This window comes from Fundulus heteroclitus, chromosome 17, assembly GCF_011125445.2.
Source record: "Fundulus heteroclitus isolate FHET01 chromosome 17, MU-UCD_Fhet_4.1, whole genome shotgun sequence".
In the NCBI taxonomy this organism is placed as follows: domain Eukaryota; kingdom Metazoa; phylum Chordata; class Actinopteri; order Cyprinodontiformes; family Fundulidae; genus Fundulus; species Fundulus heteroclitus.
In genome coordinates, this window is record NC_046377.1 from 25,233,720 (window position 1) to 25,253,970 (window position 20,251).

General features: G+C 40.7%; 1 protein-coding gene across 8 annotated transcripts in view; it reads right to left on the reverse strand.

Annotated features, from left to right (window-relative positions):
* Window positions 1-2,675: 2,675 nt before the first annotated feature.
* The window catches only part of abcc9 (ATP-binding cassette, sub-family C (CFTR/MRP), member 9), a 63,082-nt gene continuing 45,506 nt past the window's right edge, over window positions 2,676-20,251 (reverse strand). For 6 of the 8 annotated variants that reach the window (XR_004933153.1, XR_004933154.1, XR_002429031.2 and 3 more), the window contains 11 exons: window positions 19,836-19,938; window positions 19,652-19,756; window positions 18,052-18,172; window positions 16,039-16,169; window positions 14,780-14,858; window positions 11,101-11,209; window positions 6,235-6,338; window positions 6,027-6,160; window positions 5,244-5,306; window positions 4,674-4,933; window positions 3,071-3,189 (listed from right to left, as the gene is read on the reverse strand). Coding sequence is in view for 2 of the 8 variants with exons in the window: in XM_036149243.1 (XP_036005136.1) it covers window positions 3,052-3,189; window positions 5,244-5,306; window positions 6,027-6,160; window positions 6,235-6,338; window positions 11,101-11,209; window positions 14,780-14,858; window positions 16,039-16,169; window positions 18,052-18,172; window positions 19,652-19,756; window positions 19,836-19,938 (1,087 nt within the window). In the remaining 6 variants the exon portion in view is untranslated. Of the gene's footprint in view, window positions 3,190-4,673; window positions 4,934-5,243; window positions 5,307-6,026; window positions 6,161-6,234; window positions 6,339-11,100; window positions 11,210-14,779; window positions 14,859-16,038; window positions 16,170-18,051; window positions 18,173-19,651; window positions 19,757-19,835; window positions 19,939-20,251 lie in introns of all 8 variants that reach the window. The other 2 variants (XM_036149243.1, XM_036149244.1) reach the window with 2 other exon arrangements.

Sequence of the window (20,251 nt, forward strand, 5' to 3'; positions counted from 1 at the left end):
AGTCCCATAATCAACCTCAAACTAACTTCACCGCGGTTACTAAAAAGTTGTGGTTTTCAAACAGATTTTGAAAAACAAACTTCTGTACGGACAGCAGGCGGCGACCACAACGCCGTCTTTACCTGAAACTTTGTTTTTTATTTCTAAATGCTGCCAAATGTAAGGAAGGTGTTTATTACTGGAAAATCCTGTTGACTGACTGAAGCTGAATCGCTGCCAGCTGCATGATTTTCATATTTATCTGCCTTCAACACCGGCGAGCTCTCTGCCGCGCCGCTGTCTGTGTTTGACCGGCTCGGTTGTAGCCAATCAGAGTGAAGTCAGCGAGGTAAAGACGCATATCATTACCACAACCAACCCTTTGACTGAGGAGGAACGTTTGGCCTGACTAAACAAGATGACGCTATTTTTTACGAAATTCTTCAGAGAATTTACATTTGGAGCAATATCAGCTACATGAAGTGGTTTATGCTGGGAGGTCACGGCACCTTTAAGCAACCGGCATTTATGGAAACTGTCTGCCAGAGAATTAAAATGCATTTCTAACTGTGGACTGAGAGGGCAGTTAATACAGAAAACAGAGGAAAATAAACAGATTTTTTCATCACATTATGAAAGGTTTTAATCAGACTTCACAGAAAATCTCCATATCCAGCAACCAGGAGCTTTCAGGGCGTTTCGTCCCCCTAAAGGATAATAAAAGTTCAGCAAAGCATGACTGCAGACAGACAGCAGGGTCAGCGGCTGGAGCCGCGACTCCTTACAGTGTTCGTACTAAAGTCTGCACAGAAATACGGCTGATAGAGCCGACTGACGGCAGACCAGAAACAAACCGCAGCTTTAACATCCTTTTGTTTGGAGAGTTTAAATTAGAAGAGACGAAGCTAAAGAAATCTGACTATCCTCAGCATACAAGGCAAAATAACTAAAATTACCATAGTTAATCAATAAAAAGCAAATCTGGCTTACTTGCTGCACAAGTTGCCAATTTTTGTCATGACATTTAGACAAACAAACTGGGAATTTCAGACTTGTTGCTTCAAACAACTCAAGGCTTCTTACTGGATCAGTCAGAGATAAAAAAGTGAATTAAATTAAATAACTGGGCAGATTAAAAAAATGTAAAAATGCTTGTCTTTAAATTTATGCTGCAACAAAATATTTAAACCAGCTTTATTTAATAAAAATGTCTGGCCTGATGAATTTTATCTACAAATTCAAACTAAGACATGGAGGCTACCACAAAGACCCTTATTACTTCATAACGGTGGTTATTCTTGCATGAACCCCTCATGCAAAGTAATAGACAACTTGTTCAGCCAGATAATTTATATTGTTCCATCTGGTCCTCATGGGTCCCCATTTCTAATGCCGCCCTGTACAATTACCAACATGACCCATATAAAAAAGCGTCACTGCTTCATAGGTCCCCAAAATATTCAATACAGGACGCTAAACTGATTATGGAATAAATTAAAAACTACTCCACACAGTTAAAGGGAATATTTTCAGGAACAAATCAACTTTTTACTTGAGTTTTGTTTCTGGTCTCGTTTCACCCTCTTTATGTCAAAGTTATTGATCATCAGATAACATAAGGAAATGTGGTGCTGAAGATGTTTTTCATTCTAATTTAAACCTTGATTAATGTTTGACAAAGACATTGTAATAAATAATAAAATAATTGTTTTAAGCATCAAAAACATCCCAAAAATGACCTCACAGTTGATGAATGGTCACAAAAAAGTCTTCTTCCTCTTCGTGATGCTTTCAGTCATCTCTATCAGTGGTACTTCTGTGACGGAACATTGCAATAAACCTAATACAAAAAAAAACTTCTTTCAAAGTGAGAGAAACTGCATGAAGCACCAAACACCGGCCAGCATTTAAATCCTGCCTTATTATTGCTTAATATTTGTGTAAAGGAGTATAAACTGATAAAAGTGGTGCAGTATGTAAAAATTTAAAAGTCTAAAAATTCAGTCAATACAAAAGGACCAAAAAGCTCAGTGTCTGTAAAACTCAGCAAAGGATAGAGAGGTAACCTGATTGGGGGCTCGTCCGGGATCTCGTGTTGCAACGCCACAATCAGAATTTGTTTCACTTCATGTTCACAAACCCCAGACAGGAACAAAAACTGGTGAAAGTCCATCAGAGGCTTTAAAACCTTTGAAACTAAACATCACATGGTTACACAGAGAAGAAGAAACCATGAAGTCAACTGGGACCTCATGTGGCAGAAGAATCAACATCTTCCTGTTTGTAGTTGAAGGGACAGTAGATCTAGTTGGATTCATTCAACTTTAGTCTGTTTTTTTTAGTAAAATCTATTTAAAAACAACAAAATTACTGTAATTAACCAGACGTCAATCTTAATTTTGCACATTCGTCTTTAACCAGAAGCCGTTTGTAATAAATTAAAGACTGAGGTCACATAAAAAGCCCAAACCTTTAAACTTCACAACCAAAAAGAGTTATTTAGACAAAATTATAAGCTGCAGGCGCTGGTCAAGCCAGCAACTATTGTGGGATAATTCTGTAACCTCACAAGAAACTTTTCTGCCTAACGTGTTAATTGAATTTTAAGTCTCCACACTCAGGTTTAGTTAAATTAATAAATCTTGAGTGCATCTGAACTTTCTTCTGGTAAATGCATTGAAACTGAACAGAATAAGCTTCAGGCAAAATGATCTAGACTTTGAAGTCATTTTTGCTTATAATGGGCACTAGACTTTATACTATCTAGTAGATTTAATAACCAATATATGTAATTCACACCATGATAATCAAAGTGTTGCTGAAAACCTTTAGAGTGGATTTACTAAACTAACTGAAATAAATTGACATCTGTGTTTAGATTAGAGATTGTGTGCATGTTGGTGACGTAAAATGTGTTTAATTGGAATAACACGTCCACAGCTTCCTGCTGTATTGTTGGCTTAGATGTGGAGCTTCTGTGCGTCCTTCTTGTAAAAAATAAGTAAAAATAGAGCGCTAACGATCAAACGGATCAGTCTGCTGGTTGTCATCTGCTCAAAACCAATTGGGAGTCTACATGTCGGCTTTGACGAATGAAGCGAACATCCCGTCTTCCTGCTCCAACAGAGTGTCCGGCTTGTCGTACTCCAGGATGTTGCCTCTCTTCATCACAATGACCAGATCTGCGGTCAGGATGGTGTGGACACGGTGCTGCAGACAGAGAGCAAAGTAAGGTTTCGGTTTCAAACCCCTTCCAGGTCCTCAGGGCGGTTATTCTACTATAACCGTCCTTATTAGCGATGCTGGGGCGTTAAATAAAGACGGTACTGACCGTATGTTTAACCAACATAACCCAACTTTCATCTTTTAAGCTCATAAGGAAGTCAGAATCTACTTCTGTCGTGTTACAAGTTGTTATAGCTGGACTCTCCTTTTGGTATTTGGGACTTTTATTTTGAAAGCCCAAGTTAAAGAGCAGAGGCAACCCTAACAGATTACCATCAGATGGATTCTGGGTAATGTCAGAAACAGACAGGCAGGAAGTTCTGACCCATTAGTTGCTCTGGTGATTCCCGCCTTTTTTAGACCACATGTAGCTGGAAACAGAAACTCATCCGTAAATCTGTGTCTGAGAAAGTTATTGTAGAAAATCTGACAGGTTTAGCAGAACCTTCAAGTCCAGTTTCTATAGAACCACCCAGAGGCGAAATCTGCTGGGAGTGAATGACAGAGTGGGCGTGTCTCTCTGCACTCTGGGCTCTGATTGGACAGAAAACAGGAAGTCCTCTGGCAGAATCACACCTGTGTTTTAATGTAGCAACTAGACCTGAGGAGAGGAAACTGTGGCCATGAAAGGAGTTTAAAGCCAAAAGTTGATGAATATTCCTCTGGGTCAGAACCATTATCACACGCTAAGCTCAACTTTCTGGGGAAAATTTTAATTTTTTTTTTTTTTACAGGAATGGCGTTTTTGTAAAAACTGTGAAAATTATCAAAACACCATCATTGCTGTTTTGTTTTAGTAAAACTAGATTGTTGCATTTTATGCAAACTAAACAGTGTAGTGAAGCCAAAGGACACAATTACTAACCGAGCATCACTTTGATTCATCCATCCATAACATTTTGACTCATAAAAAGCAAAGAAACCCTGAAGGAATGTTCCCCATTTTAACTGCTAAATCTATAAACTTAAAGATTTGTGATAGTCGCCTCAATAACTCAATAATCCTGATTTATAGAGCTTTTTCTGGTCCAAATTCAGAGAATCTAAACTAATATATCTTATGAGCCATTTAGACTTAGACTTAGATTTAGACTTAGACAAACTTTATTGTCATTTTGTTTGCACAGAGTGCGTACAGAACGGAATTTTGTTTGCATACAGCTTGAGAATTTCAGTGAATTGCAGTGGATTTCAGAATAAAGTAACTTTGCAGGATAATAAAGTAGCTTTGCAGGATAGTTCCAGGATAAAGTGCAGCAGTGATTTCACAGTACAGCAATTGAGATGTAAACAATGGAGGACACGTTTGACACAGAGTCCATTTCACAAACTCTCTTGGTAAACCAAAGCAATTAATGCAGTTTTAAATAAAAATTAGGTCATAAGGAATGCTGTAGCAACACCAAACAGAACTAAACTGAACGGCATGAGCATTAAGTGCCAATATAAGTAGTTTATTTGGTACCAACCAGGCAGTGAGAGGCAGTAAGGCTTTAGCAGACCCAGACTCCAGCTCAGATTCAGCCGGGAAAAGCAAGAAAGCAGCCAGAAACCAGCGGACAGAGAGGAGTGGGTCTGAGCTGGTCCGGGTCTACTTGTGGGTCCTCACTAGCACAGCGAAGAGGCTCTCCTCCTGCGCTAGAAGGTTGGGACCCGAGTCACTTTCCACCAGGATGCCCGAGGAGAAGACCAGCACCTGCTCCGAGTCCAAGATGGAGGAGACTCGGTGCTGGCGGCGGGACGGACGAGGAGAACCGAGGGAGTTGGTATAAAACGAGGAAGATGAGGCGACAACACAGGACAATAAAGAGGAAGAAGGACAGCAGGTAAGAGGAGAAAAGGCAAAGAAGTATAAACTTTACATGCAATTTATTCAACATTTGTTAAAAACCGTGAATGCAGGAAAATCAGTTTAGTGTGAAGAAGGAAAACAGTGAGAAAAAAGACGTCTAAAGGTTAAAATGTGATGATAGACGCTGCAGCTTTTAAAGAAAAACGCCGCAGCTCTGCATCAAACCAGAACAGATCGGACGACTTACGGCGATCGTAACGACGGTTCTGTCTGCAAACGCCGTCATCACGACCTTCTGTAAGATGTTTTCCTGCACAGACGCAGAAAGAGACGAAGCAAAAGCCAACATGAGCGATCCAAAACATTTAAACACCGCAAAGAAGGAAAACAGCTAGTGGAAATATTCTAGTTTCAGGACAAATGGCTCTAAATCCAAACCATTACGAAAACATGATGTGATTTTTCAACAGTAACATTAAAATGTCTCTTTAAACAAAGCACAACGTTCCAAATATAAAGGAAATAACATCATTTTTTATCGATTTTGAGCCAGAAATGTGAGGCGGTGACTCAAAAGTCCAGATCAACGCTCTGTCAGGTTTTAAATGATTAACGTTTCTAAATAAATTATTAATTAATATCAAAACGTAGATTTGGAAGAATTATGTCAACAAGATCAGAATATTCTTCACCTGAAATGTAAAACTTAATCATCAATGACAAAGATTTCCTATTATCCTGAAACGAAACAGGCCATGATGTTTGAAACTTGAGTTTTAATCTTTGAATTACCCTGAAGTAGTAAAAATAGTAAAAATGTACCAAGCAGAGACTTTCTGATTTAAATATTCAGTTATTCTCTCATCTAATTCTCCACCTCTAGAAAAGCTGGAGATCTAATCGCAGGTCAAACCTACCCAGGTTAATCTTAATTGTCCATAGAACACGGTTCCTGCTAACAGAAACGTCGTTTTTTAATTGAGTTTAACATAGAAGCGTTGTTCTGCTGCCTGATGGAGGACCAACCCACCGTGGCCATGTCTATGGACGCCGTGGCTTCATCCATGATGAGGATGCTGCTCTTCCTGACGAAGGCTCTGGCCAAACAGAAGAGCTGCCGCTGGCCGACGCTGAAGTTCTCTCCACCTTCGGTCACCACCGCGTCTGAACACAGAGGAGCGGCTCAACAGCTGAACCTTCACCACACTAACCCTTAGGATGCATCTTTATTCATGTACCAAGTCCTCCAGGCAGCGCCTTCACCATGTTCTTAAGCTGAGCGATCTCTAGCGCCTCCCACAGGCGGTCATCCGTGCACTTTCGCTCTGGATCCAGATTAAACCTGCGAGAGAATGAATCAATAGATTTTAATTTAATATCGCCTCTCTGTGGTTCAGCAGTGAGCTTTCTGAGCAGCTCTGAGGAGAAAACTGCCACGCAGTTTAAAGCTGTGGCTGATGAACGTCAGGAACGTCAGGAAGTTTGGAAGTTATCCCCTTTGGGAATAACTTCCAAACTTCCCAAGCTTTAGAAATGGCGACATACAGGGACTTAAGGTTTCTTTCTACAAAGACAAACAAAACTGAAAAGTGTGGAATGCCCCTGTTTTCGATTTGCCATGAGCCGTGTAGAAACACGGCAGTGGCAGCATCATGCTGCGGGGACAGGGAAGCAGGTCAGAGCTGAATCCAGGAGGAGACCCTGTTAGGTGACAGGTGTCAAACTCAAGGCCCGCGGGCCAAATCCGGCCCGTCAAGGCAATTTATCCGGTCATAAAGAGCCAGAAAAAGGCATATAATGTAATAAAGTGGAGTCATAAATCCTTTTAAAGTGTATAAAGCGGCTAAAACTGAGCCTCCTGTATGAATGTTGATCTTTTAACTGTGTAGTAACAGCTTCCTGCCACTAGGTGTCAGTTTTTCCAGAACACGTTAAAACAACCCAGAAATGTCCAAAATGAGAAGATGTGACGCAGAATGATGAGCTTAAAGTGTAACTCACCTTAATATCAACAATATTTTACAGATAAACTGTTTAAACTGGGCCTAATGTGCTACTTTTATGTTACTGTGCATTTTTTTTTATATTTCTATATGAAACAAAATCATGAAATCAAAAGTATCATCTATACAGGTGCAACCGGCTGTTTTAATGACTTCATGATGCCAAAGTGGCCCACTATAGAAATCCTAATGGATTTAAATTTATGTTTATTACTAATGTTAGAGGCTGCAGGAGAACCAGCCTGAACATGCAGCCAGAGGTGAAACTAAGCCTGTATAAGTCAGTTTATTATAAACTTAGTCACAGCTTTCTTCTAACAACAGAAAAGAAGAGCTTCACTGGGATCAAACTAACGAGATGAAAACAACTAGAAGTAAAGTGCAATTAATTAAAAGATGCTTTCATTGACCAACTTACCTTTTTACTCAACTCTTTAAAAGGTACTGAGGGTTTTTTCTGGGCTAAAACAAGTTTAAATATAAAAATTTTATTGGCTGTCTAACTTGATGGAGATTGCTTAATAAATTGGAAATAAATTCAGACTAATTTGAGGTTATAAGACTGGGGCTCAAAACTTTTGAAATTAATGCCTTTTTGCACCATTATCTTTGCACTATAAACATGGTTGAACATTCTTCTGCACATTTTTTTAAAAACTCATTTCCTCCTGTTACATTCTTATCACTGCTGCACTTTATATTATAACGTTAATTTATTTCTATAGTAATCTCATTACATTGTCATAAGCTGTATGCAACGAAATGTCGTTTAGTATAAGTCAAAAAATACAATAAAGTTTGTCAATAAAGTCACCCAAATAAAGTCTAAGTGGTTGTTCAATAAATGTTCTATAGTTTAATCCACTTTACTATGTTAACATGAACGAGTTCAGCTTTTGGAGATTTTGATTATATTTCATCATAAAAGCTTAAAGCAGCAATTTTGGAGTCAGTTTTATAGAAGTTGTGAAATTCGGCTGATCTCTGATCTGGCTTTCCAGCAGACTTATAATAAAAATCTATTTATATTTATAAATATTATTTTTCTCACTTGAACCGGATCAACTCAATTCCTGCTAAACGTCCAGATTTTAATGATCAAACGCATTAATGTCGCAGTTTTCTCAGAGTCAGAGCGACTCGCACCAACGTCAAGAAAAACAGCGAAAAGCAGTCACTGTCGACCATTCACCTCACACACACACACACACACACACACACACACACACACACACACACACACACACACACAATAACACACACACACACACACACACACACAATAACACACACACACACACAGACACACACACACACACACACACACACACCCTTATCTATCCAAACAAACACAACACGCTCTTTGTCTCCTAGAACAAACAGACTCGCCGTTATCGTCTCTCAACACAAACACACGCGAGGACGACCAGAGGACGACCAGAGGACGACCAGAGGACGACGGAGACGCCGTCCTCCGTCTTCCAGTGACCTCCTCCGTTCGTGACGTCCGTCTCAGAAGTGGGATTAGGTCCGAGTCGGCGTTCCCACTGGGTTCAGAACCACTCGGCCCACAGCTGGGGCCCACGGCTGCAGCGCTGCCAAAACCTCAGCAGAGACGATCTTCTTCTTTCCTAAATGTTCGGCTCTCGTCTGATTTCAGAGAAAACTGTTTGCACACACAACGTTTAACACCAGCGCACATTCTGGTGTCACGTTGTGTTGATGTGTCGACGTTTTCATGCCAATGTGGCTGATTTTATACTTTAAATTTAGCAGTCAAGGTTAAAAATTTAAATAGAAATTTGAGATTCATTTTCTCTAAGCTGCCGGGTATTTTGGGTTGAGCCCTGAGATGCTTCTGACTGTACGACCCGTTTATTTCCTGTAACTTTGTGGCAGGTCTCCACCGATCGGCGCCTTTACGTGATGACAGGAAGTGGGATTACTTCACAGCGATTACACTTTGCAACAGAAATAAAATCACCATCAGTTCTGATAAAATATAACAGTAACAGAGGCTTATTAATTAAAACAATATGTCTAATTCTAGACGTATTTGTGTTAAGCTCAAAAGTTGTGGATGTTTTGCTTTCCATCTCAGGGTATTTCTGCTGTAAAATAATATATTTTGCGTTAAAATCTATAAAACGTTTTACGCCTCCTTCTGCCTCCAAAGATGCTGAAAGCAGCATTTTAATTCATGTAACTAATATTTCTACTAAGGTTGGCTGATTTTATTACTGTTCTAAATGTAAACACTGAGATGGTGGGATTTTCCAGATGAGTGACTGGATTTAAAACAAAGAATACTAATTAATTTAGCGTCAACAGAAGCCATCAACTGTAGGGGAACTTAAAATTGCAAAATTGTAAAATAAAATGTTGGAAATAGACCAGTAAAGATCTTTAACACTAACTTGACACCCGGATCACAGTTCTTGTGGTGGAAAAGCATATTTATTTTGCCTGAATGATTAATAGGTCAAAATTAAGCGGCTTAAAATACTAAATCTGTCTTTGAAAATAGCTTAAATCCCTAAAAACTCTTATAAACCTTCCAAAATGCAACAAATTTGTTGATCAAGACCACTTCAGGAGATTACAAGAAAACGCGTCTATTTAAAAGAAATAGATGTCAGGTTTTGATCGATAGACACATTTTAAGATACGTTTCTGCGTATGTGTTTTCTCTCGTTTGATTGGCTGAGGAACCAGGAAGTAAACGCGGGCTACACTCTGCACTGAGGTAGTTCTGGACCGTACAAACGAGAAGGATTTAGGTTGATTTTACAGTAAATATCTTACTTAGAGCTACTTTAAAGTCTTTTTTTTAGTTGACATCAAGGCAAAAACTGTTTCTTGAAGCCGTTCAAATTTTAGAGCAAAACGAGTTTGTGTTATAAAAGCAGAAAGTTCCAGTTTTCCTTCCAGCGTTAGCGTTTAGCCCACAGAAAGGTTTCTCAGAGTTCGTATTTATCTCAATATTTTCTCTCACACCAGTCTATTCAGTTATAGTTTCACTTTTTGTGATGTTAGCTTAAATAGTTGTTTGCTAATGTGGGTGCAAACATTTGGCAAACAGCTGGTATGTTTAGAGCAGCGGTCGCCAACACGGCCCCCGAGGACCAGTTGTGGTGCCCACAATGAGCCTGTTCTAAAAAAAAACACACAATCCACCACTTATTCAAAACTTTACATCGTTGCTCTTCTAGTTTATTTACACTTGCATTTATATAGATTTAAAAATGACAATATCTATAAATAAAAGACTCTTCAAGTTTAAAGGTCAGTTCAGGCAGCTTTCGTATGACAGCGACGTAGCTCTCAGTTTAAAAAGGTTGGTGATAATTGGTTTAGATAATTAACCGTCTTTTAGATAATTTTTGGCGGAGGTGTAAAGGGGAGAGGACTTTTTAGGACGCAGCACCAGGAAGTCAGGCTGCTGGAAGGCGGGGGGGGGTTGGCTTGACTGGAGAAGCTACCAGAGACCTCTTAAATTTAAAAACCTTTTATTACTTTTTATGTTTACTTGTGCTTAATACTGTCTTGTAGTAATAATGAGTTGCCTTGAGTTAATCACTTTAGGTTAATTCATGGTTGTTTGTCTTAGTGTCTTCCTTTCAACCCCCTCCTCCTTTGTCGTAGGCTAGCCTTTGTGTATAAATCCTCCAGCCTGTCAGTTTGTTTCTAAGCCTTTAAACTTTGTCTGGGTTGACCTCATTGTTCTCCATGTGTGGAATTATTACCTTTGTCCTTGTGCCTCAGTGCCTGGTCCCTGTCAGTCATTTAAAAACAAATACAGGCACTACGTTCTAGTTTTACTGTGAAGAGCGACGGGATGGAGACCGTCGTCTTCATCTTGGCGCTGAAGGTGTGAGACTTCAGGAAAGAGCAGCAAGAAGCCAGAAGCTTTATTAAAAAATCCAAGAGTCCCATCAAACAGTTTATAGTTCCTGATCTGGTGCTTTGACAAGTAACACAAACATAAAAACACGAACAGGAAGTGGTGGTGACCCGTGTAGTTCAGGCTTCACATAACGACTCCTCTGGGAAGGCCGGCTTATCGGGGAGGATACACAGAAGCTGAGAGTGTTTGTGTACCTTATGGAGCCGCTGAACAACACCGGATCCTGCAGGATGATGGAGAGTCTGGACCGGAGGGTCTGCAGAGGAAGCTTACAGATGTCGATCCCATCGATGACGATCTTCCCTGCACACATGCCAACACCAAGGCGTTCAAAGAGCCACTGAGAGCATCAGCGTTCTCTGCACAGCGGAACCGAGCCCATCCAGGTCCGGATGATTCATGCTTTGTTTTAGCTCACAGGCTGGCTTCAGCTTAATGATCGTCTACTTTAGGTTTGGGTGTCCTCCAGTCGGGACTTCTGGAGCCCGCTGGCAGCAGTTCCTCATTTCAGTGCCAGGAGAGAGCTGCTGGGTCTCTGGTTAGTGTACCTGAACACTGACGCTGCTAAAGAGCACTACAGCTGCTGTCCCTGGTCAGCATGAGCCTGGACGTCCCTCAGGATGCTACGCTGTTTGGAGATCCTGGCTATAATCAGCATTTCATCAACTCGTTTTAACAGAAAAATATCCACCAAAGCTTGCAGATGAGGGCAAACGGTGGCGACAGTCAAAAGATTGCTTAAAAATGTCTGCTGTCTGAAGATAAAGGCAAAACTTTTTATCTGTAATATATTTTGCTGCAGTCAGGATACAAGTGGGGAATATCTCAATGTGATCATATAGTGTAAATGTGACTGCATCAGCAGCCCCACATAATCTTTATGCTCCTGCTGCCTCCTGTTGCACTAATCTAGACTTTGAGTTTAAGGGTTTGAGGAGGTCCGTTAGAACAGGCCACCGGTACCGTGGTTAGGAACGAGAGAGGCTGGGTTCTTGGTAAGGCCTGAACATTTAATGGGTGTCCTTAAGGCCGCTGTCCCTCAGTGCTAGATGTTAAAAAAGAAGATTTTGTGAGACTAATGAGTTACTATTTCACTGTAGGACTAACAGCTGCCAGTAGGTGGCGGCGTCGTACCATTTAGTGGAATTAAAACAGAAAATCTTCACTCAGTTCGTTTTATTTAATGATTCTTCTTATAAAATGAGCTGTGGCGTCTCTGCATGTGGGGCCACCAGGTGTCGCTGTGGAGCTCTGTGTTCACAATAATCAGCGAGACAGGATCGTTCTTTATGGAGCAATATTGTAAAAAACACAGATTCTCTCAGCAGACAGCTGTGGGGCACAAATCCTACGGCCCCACGCTCAGATCAGCCAATCAGAACGCTGGAAACGAACACGCTACGTTTACGTTCTGCTGGACTGTGTGGGACCATCTAGGCAGATTTATCTGTATAGCACGTTTCAGTACAAGTCAATGCAAAGTGCTTTATATGATTAAAACATTTGAAAATAAAAACAGAATAAAAGCAAATAAAATAAACACTTGAAATAAAATATTGGAAAATTTAAACAAAATAAAACAGGAAAAAATAAAGCAAATATTAATCTAGTGTTGTTGTCCTTGCTGGCTAGTTGAAGGATTAATGTGAATCTTTTATGTTCAATAAATGAAAAATAATGAGCCTTTATTTGTTATTTTATGTATGAACATTTAATTACATTTATCTTATATAAAATGGATTTTCTAGTGTGTTGGTTTACGCTAATTTATCTGTTTATTTTAACATTAATCAAAGTCAGGTTGTATTAATCACAGAAAAATCACAGATAAACAAACAGGTGTTGAGTTTTTGTGCCTCATTTAACTTATTATGTCAGAGACGCCTCTGAAAATGATTCATTATTTTTTATTCGTTAGTCTGAAATCATCCTAATGACCGACACTTGTTAACATAATTTCCAATAGGAATTTTCTCAGGCCGTAATAAAAGCAGAGAAGAGCTGTTTTAGGGTATTTGGATTTGAAATAAAAACTAAATCTAAAACAGCAGATCTATTCCCGTTAAGCACTTTTACTTCTGCAGGGTGAAAATTAAACATTTTTTCCAGATGAATGCAAACCTGCGTAACAATGTCCGGATAAGAACGGCGAGACGGTGCAGAGCGGTGGAGTCAGAGGAGCTGCAGCTCTGGTTTTATTTCACTGCTTTATAAGGAAGCGCTGCAAACACAAAGCTCTTAATTTACAGTCTGATTAAATAAGCGGCCAGCTGTGAGCGCGTCTGGAAAAAGTGACTGTAATCTGTGTCTGAACGAGCTGCCAGGGAGCTTCCATCATCCTTCAGAGTAAAAACAGAAAACCTCTGCAGCCGGCTGTAAGACTTTATCGCTGCCGTCCTCGTGAGTTATGACCCGCGCTCTATGTTATGTTTTTATTTTAATCCTCTACTTCAGAAAAAAGAAAACAACAGACAGAGAGAACAAAAAGGAGGACCTGCAGGAGTGTTTATAAAAAGCAGAGTGGAAGAGTTTCTGTGGCATAAACAGAAGCCACTATTGGACACTGAGGATAAAACATGTTTAAATACGACACAACATGGCTGAAAGGAAGAATGCAGGATTTATTTCACTTAAGAAGAGCTTTAGTTTGCACACACTCCAACGCAAATATTAAAGACAAATAACCTGAAATAATAAGAAAAAATTCAGATACAGCTGCCCTGATTGTTTTTGAGTTATTTAAGTTGTCTCCACAGAAAAAGAAGCAATATATTTATGTTAACATGTGAATTAGAGACATATTTTGTCTGCTTGCATTCATTTAATTACTTTATGGATTGTCTGACTCTGACTTATAACGGGCGGGGCCACTTGTGGCCCTTGGAAGGATTTAAAAATAATGTTGGGTAAAGTTTCCATTGATGCACGTTTGAAAATACAGAGAAATTAAAATCTTAAGAACAAAAGATGTGAGATAAATCAGAGTTTTAGAGCGAGGAGTCAAACAAATCCAGATAAGATATTTCTTTGTGGTCATTTTTAAAACGTCTACCGAAATCAGAATACTTTGTTTCATTAAAGTTAATGAATTTAGTTAATTGTGGATGTCGTTTTTGCTTGTTAGTAATTCGAATTTGATGGTTTTGGCTCCCGTGGCAAAAAGTTTCGACCCCTCTGACTTTCAGCTCACGTGCTGCAGGTTAACCAAAGTTAATTCAGACCAGATCTGATGGTGGCGTCGATAATAAAAAATAAAAAAGTTTTGGACCAGCTAGACGAGTGTGAATCATTCAGAAAGTCTCAAATATCAAATCTGTTTATGAAAACATGTCAAAGCTGGAGAGCCTGACACCTCTTCAGCCCGATGCCCAAAGCAAAGCCTGTCAAACTAATTCATGGACCTGGGTTAACAACTTGGACGCAATAAAGCTAAAAATGTTTCTCTTTCTTGTTCAGACTTTAGAATAGAAGAATAAACCACACACTGCTCAACATCTCTGATCAGACCTTTACTTTCACCGATCTTCTCTACTAACGCATTTCTTTCCAGGGTGGAAGGATTAAACGTTTTAAAGCTGCAATGAATTTCAGAAATCCGGACTGGATGCACAGCGTCTGTCCAAACTGTCGAGCATGGTGGTGGCAGCATCATGCTGTGTGGCAGGTTTAAGCGTCTGGCTGCTGAATCCACTGATGCCAACGTCACAGTGAACATTCCACACAGCATGACGCCGCCACCACCGTGCTTAGCAGCTGACAAAGTGCACCTAGTTCCTGTTTATTTAGCTTTCCTCCTGTCTGACTTTAACGATACTCTTTAATATATTCTTAATAGATGGAGGGAGCATCAGTCATTTAAACCTCTGGACTCACCTTCAAAAATATCCACCATGTTGAAAAAGGCCAGAGACAGAGAGGACTTCCCGCTGCCGGTGCGGCCGCAGATCCCCACCTGCCGGAGGGCGAGAAGAGACGATTAATAAGCTGCAGCTCGCTTCACGCTGCAGCGACACAAAGCTCACCTGGGTGTTGGGGGGGGGGGGCATTTTACCGTTTTACTGAGGCTCTGAGCTCTGACGTAAGAAGCAAGCACACATGAAGACCCACCGAGTCTTTAACTGTCATGAAGCCATGCCAGCGGGAGGTACGGAGTATTTCCTACTAACACGCCTTCCAGAAGACCAATTTCACTAGAATCTTTGGTACATTCTGTCCAATCAGAGCCTCAGATGTGTTTTACTGGGATTTATAGACGATAGAAGAACACAAAGATGTGCATAAACACATTGTTTTTACTTCTTTGGTGTTCGGCTCTCCTGAGTCCATCCTTTTCTAGCAGCTTTAAACCTTTTCAAGTCTTGAAACAGATTCTCAGTTGGGTTTATGTCTGGACTTTGACTAGGCCGTTGTAACCCATGAATTTGCCCAGTAGTGTCTCTGGCTGCATGTTCAGGGAGGTTCTCCTGCTGGAGCTGAAGGTCTTCTCCTGTAAGCATCCCACAGCATGATGCTGCCACCTCCATGTTTCACAGCGAGGGTGGTGTTTTCTGCGTCTGTGCACCGTTTGCTTTCTGCTGCGCACGGCGTTTTGCATGAATTTGTCTCCTTCACGGATCGTACCAAGCTGCTAATTGAACTTCTTCAACAATCAAATGCAGTAAATTAGAATCAGCCTTCCGGTGAGGCCGGGTCTTTCCATGAGCTCTTAGTAATGCACAAAACTATCGAGACATGAATAAAGCAAAACAAATGTAACTGCTATTTAGGTATATTTTTAATTGCAGCCCCACTAAAACCTTTTATTTATCCTTTTATTTAATTCATAAAACAAAGATTTGAGCTGGAACATTTTGCAACAACCAGCTCAAACCTAAACGGTGACAGAAAGCTGTGAAAATGACAGAATGACCTCCAGAAACCATGAAAAACTACGGATCAAGACCGGTTTAAGGGAGAACCCCCACCTGAGCGCAGTCATCCACCAGCAGCTGGTAGATCCCCGTGTTTCTGTCGTTAACGTGTCAATGAGCAGTTACAGCCAGACGCTGAAATCTGCAGCGCTTTGATTACCCAGCGGTCCTTCAGGTGTCCTGCGAGCCACTGGGCTCTCCTCACAGCGTCACGTTAATTACCTTCTGGCCCGGCTTGATGTAGGCGTTGACGTGTTTGAGCACCGGCTTCAGCATGGGATCGTAGCGCACGCACAGGTCATGGATCTTTATCTCGCCGTCGTGAGGCCAGTTCTCAGGGACCTGGGAGGCATCTGCAGCCGGGGAAAGATAAACAGTTAGGCTTTCTGTAGCGGCATGTTTGGGATCGCAGCAGCAGGAAAACAGGCCAGCTGTCTGGGTTAGTCCCACCAACAGGTTCTGTAGAACCACCTTCAGCAGCAGTACGTCTGGGCTGTCAGGTTCTGTACTGAAACACTTCAATCAGGCTGAAGTCTGGACTTTGACTAGGCCATTCCACCACCTTATGCTGACCCAGCCAGGACCGAGCTTCAGCCGTCAGACTCACATTTGACTGCAGAATATGTCAGCATAGGGAGAAGATCATGGTCCACCTTGAGACTGCAAGGCGCTCAGGTCTTTCATACATCTATTGTCTTCCCTGCTGATCCAGGGTCAGGTTAGAGTTATCATTCTGACCGCAGTAATTTAGAATATAGGTTTTTACACCACATGTTTATTGCCATAGTTTAAGTGACCATGAAATGGGCTTTAGTGGTTCTGGAGGACATATTTACAATGTGCCTCTTCTGGCCATACAGAAATAAAGTTATGAGATATATTCCATCATTCTGGACCTGTTTGGTCATCGAAAAATCTAATCTGACGAATAAATAAGTTCTCTGAATATTTTTAGAGAAAAAGTTAAATCTATAGTTTGTAATCCTGTTCAGAAACACTTTAGTTATACTGGGTAAAATAGTCCTTCCATCTTTCTAGTGTTTATGTATCCGGTTATCTTAGCGCCAACTTAGCGGTTAGCTTAGCGGTTAGCTTAGCGGCTAGCTTAGTGGTTAGCTCGGTCACAGACATATATACGTAGACGCGTCATAGGGCGCAGGTTCGCACGTCAACGTCACCGCCATATTGTATGTGGCAGAAAAAAGTTGAGTTCTGTTATTGTGAACGTGAATCAGTGAAGATGCCTCATTCCTGTGCTGCAATAAACACACACACACACATATATACACATATATATATATATATATATATATATATATATATATATATATATATATATATATATATATATATATATATATATATATATATTTGTGTGTGTATGTGTTATGAGGATCGATTTGTTAAATCTAAACATTGTTGTCTTCATTATTTCATAAAACCGTGTCACTTGTGAACCTTTAGGAACAGACTTTTTGGGTGAGTATTAAAGAGGTAAAATTAATAATATGAGAAAAAAAGTCATAGGTCAATAAAGTAAAAATAAACAAACAAACACAAAAGTGATATTGTTATGATAAAAACGTCATAATATGAGAATTAAGGGGGAACATTTCCAGAATAGTCACAGTTTGCAGAATTATTTCACTCCTGGAGTAATAGGGCCAGGTTAGATTATTTTAAATACTTTTATTCTTTAGGAGAATAAATTCAGGAGAATGAAGCTAAAGGGATACGAAAATAAACTTGTAATATTACAAAATAAATACTACGAATACAAAGTATATTCAGAGATTAAAGTCCTTCTGATACTGTTTAAGTGACTGAGTAACTGCAAATTTGCCACATTTAAGATGGCGGACGCTCTGACGCATCGCAGCATAGGCAGAACCCGCCCAATGATGCGTCTACTCTTATATTATGTCTATGAGCTCGGTGGCTAGCTTAGCAGTTAGCTTAGCGGTTAGCCACTCATTGTAGCTCCGTTGCTCTCACTGTGTACTTTGAACATGGCTGAAAGTCAGAAGAAGAAAACCACGTTAATATTTATGAGAAGAAAAGGAAGATCTCAGTAGAAATAAATTAGACCAGAGAGGATTTCGGAGATTTTTTTCACACGATCCCCCTGAGGAGCGGGACAGCAGGTAAGACAGCCTAACGCAGTTATTCATAAAGGGACTTGGGGAAACTTCAGGAGAAATTGCTAACCCTAGCTTTAGATAGCAGAAATGTTACCCATAGATCCCTCGTAGTTCTCGGACTCTGTTCCCAGGAAGCTGTTGACCTTCTTCACGGCGGCCATCTGGACCTCCAGGTCTGCCAAGTTCCTCACAACCCAGTTTAAGTAGTTAGTGATCTGCAAAAAGACAAAGACATTGGACTGAACCAAATTATATTTTTCTCCCGCTCTCCCTACAGCTCTATTGGTTCCTATGATCCTCCTATAAACTGTTCTCCTCAGAGGAACAACAGCAGCTCAATACTTTGCCAAGAAAGTGTGATTATTTTAGCAATTCAAAATTCAAGTTTTATTTTATATAGATTCACTCTACACAGAGTAATAAATCATAGCATTTACTTCTTTTAATAAAAATCCAAAAATAGGTTTCTCAGAAATGTTCAATATTAAATCAGACCAATAGAAGGCTCCGTTAGGACCACACCATCACAGGGAGACTTCTGATTGGACATTTGTAAACGAGGCAATCACTGATACCGTCGACAAGGACTGTTCTGTGCATATATTTGCTTTACAGTAGGCCCACATTTCTGCATAAAAACAATATTCTTTTTAATTGGTCTCATATTATTTTAGTTTTCAGCTAAACTGGATGTTAGCATTTTATTATCTGAACTAGAATCGTCAAAGTGAGCAGGCTGATGTGCTTGAAATCTGTAAAGGATCTTTATGTTATATCCATTAAGGGAAAAAAACACTTCTTGAATTAAATTTTAAATTAAAAGTATATTGGAATGTACCAGCTTATTATAATAACAACCAAAGTCCCAATAAAACAACTTTTGTTTGACATATTTTTCTCTTTTTTTGGGTCGGAGGGCAAAAAAAGTCTGAAATCTTAATTAGAGGCTCTGCTAGGATTTATTCTATGGGTTGGTTGCTGTGAAACTTTAACGGTGGCGCTACATCTAAAAAGACATGAAACTTCCTCACTTATAACTCTTTCTTGTAACATTTTAGCTAAACTGAGAAGAAGAAGAAATATTAATTTGTCACAGCAATTGTACAATCCAATTAAAATGTAAGAAAATGTAACTTATAGTAGTGGGAGCATCCTGGTCTTGCTCAGGGGCCCATAAGACAGTCTGTGAGATTCTAACCGGAGACCTGCAGCCTTTTCAGATGCCACGCTCTAACCACCAGAACACTCTGTTATACCTTCAGTTACATTTATTATCAGTATCTAATGTTACAGTGCTCTCTGGAAGAGAAAGTGAATTAATTCAACTCAAAAACAAACGTTAACCTCGTTTTACTTCTTATCAACGGATATCAACAATCTAGCTGAGGGAAAAAGTTTGTACCCAATGATAGCTCGACTTTCCGTCTCTGGCTAAAATAAATCATTTCCTGATCCGTTTTGGGTCCATCTACCTTCTCTGACATCGGCTGGCTCCACTCCTCACCTTCAGCCGTCAGGTTGTTGGGTTCCTTGCGTGAAAAGCCCGTTTCAGCCATTTTTTACCGACGCTCTTTTCCTTAGAGACGCTCTGATACACAATTTAAACTAAACTAATTTAAAGTCTTTTGGCCGGCGTCAGGAGCACCAGGCCAAACGTTCAACACGCAGACGGACTGAGGAGCGCAGCGACTCACGGTGAGGGCGTAGGTGAGGCCCAGTCCCACCAGGCCTCCAGCGGGCCGACCGGACCAGATGGAGGCGACGGCCACGGTCAGAACGATGGCCGCTCCCAGGTAGTCCTGCAGGGAGACGGAGAGAAGCAGTGAGCAGAACCGGGTTTGGAGCAGAGAAGCTGCAGCCAGCCAGCCCGCTCCTCACCGTTCGGACCTCCAGCCAGCGGTTGGCAGCGGACAGAAACAGGTAGGCGGTGTTGTTGGTGTCCGTCAGCTCCAACATGCGCTGCTTGAACTTGGCCTCGTGTCTGAGACGCAGGCAGAACAACGAAACCCGGTGAGTGCAAACCAAACCAAACCAACACAGAGAATAAAGCAGCCTCCATGTCTCAGGACAGACTTTGTCTACCAGGGGACGATGATAATGGGAACGATCCCCTGATTTACTGGTTCTGCATGATGTTTACTCGTGTGTGAGTCCCAGAGTCTGTGCTGAACGTCTGTGTGTTAGTGGGAAGGAGGAGGGAAGTCCTCCGGGACAGAAAGCGTGAGAGCTGTTTAAAGTTGGATAACAGCACCGATGGGAACGAGAGGAGAGACAGAAATACAACCAGAACCGCT